Source organism: Dichomitus squalens (genome assembly GCF_000275845.1).
Source record: "Dichomitus squalens LYAD-421 SS1 unplaced genomic scaffold DICSQscaffold_9, whole genome shotgun sequence".
In the NCBI taxonomy this organism is placed as follows: Eukaryota; Fungi; Basidiomycota; class Agaricomycetes; order Polyporales; family Polyporaceae; genus Dichomitus; species Dichomitus squalens.
The window spans coordinates 329985-336918 of record NW_006766891.1 but is presented as its reverse complement, the minus strand read 5'-3'; the positions used below and the strand labels follow the sequence as shown (position 1 = coordinate 336918).

General features: G+C 51.6%; 2 protein-coding genes across 2 annotated transcripts; both read right to left on the bottom strand.

Annotated features, from left to right (window-relative positions):
• Position 1: 1 nt before the first annotated feature.
• DICSQDRAFT_135501 (uncharacterized protein) lies at positions 2–1568 on the bottom strand. Its single transcript, XM_007364549.1, has 3 exons — positions 508–1568; positions 157–180; positions 2–62 (listed from the first exon to the last, which is right to left on the bottom strand). Exons 1-3 carry the CDS (start codon positions 1333–1335, stop codon positions 45–47), a joined length of 870 nt encoding a protein of 289 aa, XP_007364611.1. The 5' UTR covers positions 1336–1568; the 3' UTR covers positions 2–44.
• Positions 1569–2756: 1188 nt separating this feature from the next.
• Positions 2757–3148, bottom strand: DICSQDRAFT_168928 (uncharacterized protein; the record flags this gene model as incomplete). The annotated part of the gene is made up of 3 exons (XM_007364548.1): positions 2757–2804; positions 2855–3012; positions 3061–3148. 3 exons carry the CDS (start codon positions 3146–3148, stop codon positions 2757–2759), a joined length of 294 nt encoding a protein of 97 aa, XP_007364610.1.
• Positions 3149–6934: the final 3786 nt, after the last annotated feature.

The window sequence follows — 6934 nt, the reverse complement described above, 5'->3', positions numbered from 1 at the left end:
GACATTGTGGGGTGAGTAGGAGCGAAACCAGTGGCGGTGTGGTGTCATGTGTGCAGATGCACCTGTGTCGGTGTTCCAGTTAGCAGCAGCAGGCGAAGCGAGCCAGGTAGAGCGATCTGCTGAAGAGGAGAGGGCAAGAGCGCAACCAGCACTCACAGTGGCCGCACCAGCGGACTCCTGGGGTTGTTGGAGTTTGCCGTCCGGCCATCGCCGAGTGACCAAATACATACAAATAGCACATCAGTACTGCCAGCTCATCATGTACCTACCTGCTCTTTAGTCCGTATGGCGACGAGCCTCTTCAGTTTGTGTTTGAGGCCTGGGTGGGGCTTTGTTCTGTCTGGGCCTGGAGAGCCCTGAGTGCCAGTTTGGTGCCCTAAACCTCTCGTCTATGCGTCTATGCCTCTCTCTCTCTCGCTCTTCCTTAACTCTATCATTCGCTCTCTGCACTCACTATCTGCGCCCAATTCGCCATCATCGACCAGATCACACCACTGCTGCGAACAGGGGTGTCCCCTGCATCCTGGATGTGTCGTTCGAAGCCTGGGACGCCTCCTGCTTGTTTCTGGACTTGTTGGAGTGATACTGTGAGCGTTGAGCAGCACGTTCTTTCGCTTTGACACTGGCATCGCGTTTAGCGTAGCACTGGTCCTCGGAATGGCCGGATCGACTGCAGAAGGTGCAGGAGAGCGATGTGGCGGCATTGGAGAGGGCAGGGACGGGTGGGGACGCTCCAGGCTGATTTTCGAGCGAAACAAAGATGTCCTGAAGCTTGTCAAGGGTGAGGGAGTCGTCCAGGAGCAGGGTGTGGCGTAGGGAGGTGTATTCAACGGGCAGGGCGCGAATTAGAGCCATAAGGACAAGCTCATCGTCGAGTAGGGTGATGGTGAAGCTGGGAGGGCGTAGGGCGAGCATGTCGGACTTGAGCTGGATAGCTCGAGTGGCCAGGGAGGATAGGGACTCGTCTTCTGCCTTGGAAAGGCTGAGGAGGGCATTGTAGGTGTTGAACCTCGTACCTGGTCGCTTCTGCATGTGAACAGCCTCCAGCTTCGCCCACATAGCCTGAGGATCATCCCTGATTGCCTCCAGATGCGTCTGCTGCTCCCTCTCCACACAACTCCAAATCTCCCCAGCAGCCATGTCCACCCTAGTGTCGAAATCGCGTAGATCTCGTCGCTCACCAGCGTCCAGAGGAGGGGTGTAGCTGGGCCTCGTCTCAGTGCCCTTGACAATGCGCAGGGCCCCCAAAATGCGAAGCCTGCCCTCCATATCGAGTCTCCATTGCTGGTAGTTGCGATTGGAGAGCTTGGGGAAAGCGGCGGGGGCTGGTGCCATGGTGGAGGGGTATTGGCGTGGTGCGCGGCGAGCTGACGAAGCGACGAAGCAGGGGGACGAAAACTGCATCCAGGAGCAAAGAAAATGAAAGCAGAGTCCTAGAGCGAAAATGCGACAAGCAGAGCAGGTAGGAGTGCAGGGAGAGCTTGGTGCGGACTGTAGAGCGATAGGACAGGCAGGGATGGACGTCTGAGGCAGCTAGAGCGCAGGGCTCATAACCTGTTAGCTGCAGTGGGCCTCAGAGCGATCACAATGGCCTAAGTCGAGCTCTGTAAGTCTTTTCATTGCAAGGAAACTGTGCTACACACCTAAGTCGAGCTCTGTAAGTCTTAAGGACTGCAGAGTCGACTCAGGCGCAGATGACGGCGCACAGAGCGCGTGGGAACTAGCTAACACGACCATACACTATGTGGCGCTGGAATGGCGCCAAACGGACCAGAAGTGGGTAAGGTAGACACTATTCTAGAGTGCAGTCAGATCTACAGAAATGGAGACTACTAGTGAAAGAAATGCGATATCTCTATGTAAACGAGAGTTATGACTATACGGAAATTACCGTAGATAGCGGACAGCGCAAACCATGTATGGCACAAAGCAGGACTTGGTGCGATCAAAATCGACGGCGCTCTAGCACCGACTCCAACAGTAGCTGGGCTATCATCCGCAGAGTTGGACGTCACATTACCCTCTTGTCACAGTTTTCTCGTGCCATGTGACCTGGGGGTCATGTGTACTGGGACAGACGCTCACCTTGACCGCGGACAACTCGTATCGGAAAGTGGAGGGGCCAGGATCGAACCCCAGACCTCGTGACGGCCAGGAGCGCCCATCCTCACCCACAGGCAAGTGACTGATGTGACAGCAGGAGCGCTTACTCATTGGAAGGGGTCCGGACTCGGCACGACTCAGGTATTAGTCGTAAGGTCACCATGAGGCAGGTCAGAGGGTAGGACATGAGGCAGAGAACTCTGACCAAACGATGGCCAATAGGTACCTGGTCTGTGCACCATTGTATTAGTATATATAGTAGGGAGTCCGAGGCAGGGAACCTCAGACTTGATCTTCTTGTCGATCCCCCATCTTCTTTGTAGGTAGCTAGCAGCCCTACCTCTACACTGCCCCTTCTAGTCTAGAGAATCTACTTGCTTACATCACCTCTTGCTGTGTCACTTGTGATTGCTTCGCTCCCCAGCACCAACCCCTTCACAAGTAAGCTTGTCTTTGTTTGTCTGGTGGCACGGCTCGTCGGCTGTGACACCTCTCCATATGAGAAAGTCTCAATGCCAGCATGGCGTGAGTCGGGCGAGGAGCTCTCCATCTGAACACCCTGCGAGTCGTTAGATTGATGCTGGGGCACAATAGGATGTCTACTTGGACTTAGCTGTTTTCCGAAATTTCGGGCAGTAGGGGACATACATTTCTTAGCTGCGGGCTTGACCATCTCCGACACCCTGCGTGAAGGAAATCTTCTGGAATTCAAGTCAGACTTTGTTTGAAACAGTGACGCTGGAGGACATACCTTGGCCTCGGTCGACTTAGCAAGTAGAAGCGCCGCATGATAGTCATCATCATTTGGTGGTTTGTAGAACAGGCTGGCACGGGCCTCAAGTTCTTCTTCATCAGGCGGAGCAAGCAAAGGACGAGACAAAAATGCGGGATAAACAGTAGTAGACAACTCTGAACGCCTATGAACTGGTGACAGGGAGGCAATTGGGGTGGACGAACGGACATTAATGACAGGAGAAGTGACTGGTTGGTCTGAGTGAAGGGTAGAAGACGAGCACAGCGATGATTGAAAGTCAGAGGCAGACATTGTGATGGTGGGTGAATGCAACTGAGGCATTATCAACATCAGGGCACCCTTGATATAGGGCGGGGACTCCAAGTCAGCATTTTCCCGAAGTGGCTAAGGATACACGGCTGACGGTAACCAATGTGACAAGAAGGCAACCCATACCACAATTGCAGGCATGTGGGAAACGGCGTGCTAAAGAAGCGCTCCAAGGCAGAAGTGAATTACATTACATGACATGACTTCCCCGCTGTGCACTAAGATGTCGGCATGTCTTCCTCGCCTGGACGTACGGAGTCCGCCAGCTACTACCTGTCTTACCTCGCTGGGTGCAGTTGATGTAGAACTAGTGACCGGAAGCACAATTCAGGATTAAAATGTCTTAACACGTGCATGTCGCATGGAAAGTGTTGGATGAGCAAAGATTATGCATTTGTGGCCGACGGGCACTGAAGGCTTCACTTTCCTAGTACATACTGGACGGACTTTTGTTTGCAGGTATAAACATGGTCTGAAATAGCACGGTCGGCAGGTGTATGCTGGGTGGATTGTGCGGGCGTAAATGGAGTGGGGCATCAGCGATATACAATAGAGCGACACAATGTAGCAAAACAAAGTGGCCGCTCGGCCGGGAGTAGATGGGTGAGTTTGCCACCCGGCCGGGGGCGGGCCCAGATATGGCCCGGTCAAACCATTCCATTGCTCGTCAGGTCGGACCGTGCGCACTTGGTGTGCTCTATTTTTATCCTTCATATCTACATAATTTGTTACATTGCAGTTCGCAGCAACGCAGCAATGGGCGGAGCGGTCGCTGTGAGCATGAGCTTCACATGCTCAGTGCAGGCCGGATGCCTTCAGAAGTCTCTGCACGCTGTCATATGCTTGCATATCATGTACATTATACAGCCACATGCAGTAGCTAATCGTATTACTCGTGCAAACCACTATAGGTAGTACCAGTAGCACATAATGTGCATAGGAGCCGACCGGGTAGCAGTTGCCCAAATGGGGTACATCCAGCCGAGGCCAGGGCTGTGCTAGTCTTGGGCATTTGTCACACCCGGGGGGTAAGCAACTCTATGAATACTTATGTAATGGGCTGAAGGAACAGTCATCATACCAACTGAGCTTGAAACTACCCTAAAGCTTGTCATGAACTGCCCCCACGGGACTATGTTTCCCATTCCATTTGGACCACTGCCTTGTACATTCACTCATTGTTCACTACTCGCTACGGTTTCCCTTTGTTCACACACGGACAATAGCTCCCTTTGTCCCCACGTCCGCTATTGTCCTACACCCCTTGTACTCCGTACCCATGGCGACGCTATTGTTCTCTAGCGCCCATTGTTCGTTCCTCATATATAGTCGGATCCCTTGCTACCTGGAGACTCTAGTTTCAACCTCTTGTCTCCAGGTAAGCCATCGTGTATTTCGCTCTGTAGATATTTCGCTCAATACACAACTTGTCTCCAGTTCTGCCTGTTGAGCTCCGCTCCAGTCTCACTGCGATCAGAGCTCGTCGGCGCTCCTTCCTGCCTCACTCGTCTCCACTTACTCGCTCGACAGTCAGTCGTAACAAAGCTGACGAGTGTCGCTATAGTACCCAACCTCACATATAAGCTTATATCCTTAGGAGCATTGCTCAAGGATGGATTGGAAGCACGTGCAAGCACTGCTGAAATCTCTTTCTATCAGAATGATAGGCTTATAGTCGTGTTCAAACCGCGCTTTGAGAATGACACTATATACGTCACTCATACGCAGCTTAGATCGGTGCAATGTACTGTCGCGGCTAGTAATGCTGTTGACTATGAGACTCTTCACCGTTGTTTCGCGCACCCTTCGCGTGATGTGCTAAAACATGCACAGAAACACATGGAAAAGTGCCTGCTTGTTGATTTCCCTCTTCAAGACTTAATCTGTTGAGGATGTGCTGAAGGTAAAATACCATTGCAACCTCATCCGCTTGACATTCATCATGCAACACACCCTTTTGAGTTAATCCATTCGGATCTCAAGGATTTTTCTGTTCCTTCATATGACAAGTATAAGCATGAGATACTGTACTTTGATGACTACACGTCGCATGTATGGACTATCGGACTTTGTACGAAGGACGCTGCACTTCAAGTCACATGGCAATGGCTCGCATATGTTGAGAACCAGTTTACAGCGAAGAGTGTACTGATACGGAAAAGTGATTTGCGAAAACTGGGCGCCTGATCAAGCGCCTAAGTCGCAAGCTCGCATGCGCAATTTCTCGGCTTGCTCCTACCTCGCTGAAGCTTGGACCAGCCCTTCGATTACTCGCGCAATAGTGTAAATACAGTGCTACATGTATCCCACCTCTCTGAAGTATCTCACTGCATCCTCCGGTGTGATCGTATAGCAAGCATCACCGATATCGAGACACCATGGGATTCCCCATTGAAGTGCCGTTAGAGCACAGACTTGACTTTTGCGAAGGCCATCTCTATGGGATTGAAATCGGAGGAATATGGAGGCAAGAACACAAGCTTGCACACTGAGGAGTACTCAGCAAATGTAATCTGGTATCATGAGCAATGGTACTTACATGTCTGATCCTCCACTAGCTTACGGATGGTCTCGAAATGGTGGATATTGCAATTGTCGAGCACGAGTATGCTCCGTGGGCCGGAACAAGGTGTTGTAAGTGGTATCTGGGAGTTGTTAGATGGTGGGGTATGTCTAGATGTTACAAACGCCCTGTGGGGGCATCTCTTCTTTCCTTTCTCCTCGTATCCTCTCCACCATGCATTCCCTCTTCTCACGGCACAACCCGGACACTCGTACCTACCATGGTTCCAACACCGTGCTTCATATCCCCATTGTTCTCATCGCTATTGTTCTTTTTGCCATTGTACTACGTGGTCACAACACCACGTGACTCCTTTGTCCCCATTCGCTATTGTTCTCCATCGTTATTGTCCTGTGACTATTGTTCTCTGATTAGTCAGCGACCGTGTACTTTAGTATATAAGGACAGGTCTTGCACTGGGCACCCCAGTTTGACCTCTTGTACCAATCAAGCGTTCTCACTCCCTAGACCCCTAGTGACCTCGAACCCCCAGACCCCCAGTGAACCAGTGCACTAAGCTTGTCATCAGTCTGCGTCCTCGTTGTGCATAACCTGCACACGACCCCTTGAGTGCTGACACGCTTCGCTGTAACACTAGATGATTGTTTTACATACAACACAAGTCTTCAGAAAATCGAGAAACATCTCAGAGGTAACTGACCCCTCAAAGATGTTCCAGGTGATAAGCCCTTCAAATGTCAAGATTGGGAGAAGGGAGTGGTGTTTGCCTCGCACAAAGCAAGTACACTGGAGCCCAACCTCGACGACGGGCTGATGTGCGTCCATCCACTGCACTCTCATCACCAAACATCAGCTGAGCAGGTGTTACGACTGACTGTCGAGCGAGTAAGTGGAGACGAGCGAGGCAGGCAGGAGCGCCGACGAGCTCTGATCGCAGTGAGACTGGAGCGGAGCTCAACAGGCAGGACTGGAGACAAGTTGTGTATTGAGCGAAGTATCTACAGAGCGAAATACACGATGGCTTACCTGGAGACAAGAGGTCGAAACTAGAGTCTCCAGGTAGCAAGGGATCCAGCTATATACAGGGAACGAACAATGGGCGCTAGAGAACAATAGCGTCGCCATGGGTACGGAGTACAAGGGGTGTAGGACAATAGCGGACGTGGGGACAAAGGGAGCTATTGTCCGTGTGTGGACAAAGGGAAACCGTAGCGAGTAGTGAACAATAAGGAAACGTACGAGGC

Bases quoted from the DNA above. Each gene is read 5' to 3' on its own strand.
- DICSQDRAFT_135501 (XM_007364549.1), bottom strand. From the start codon at position 1,335: ATGGCACCAGCCCCCGCCGCTTTCCCCAAGCTCTCCAATCGCAACTAC. The intron at 181-507 runs CTGTTCGCAGCA...CTCCAACAACCC, and splicing joins CCAGGATGCAGGGGACACCC to CAGGAGTCCGCTGGTGCGGC.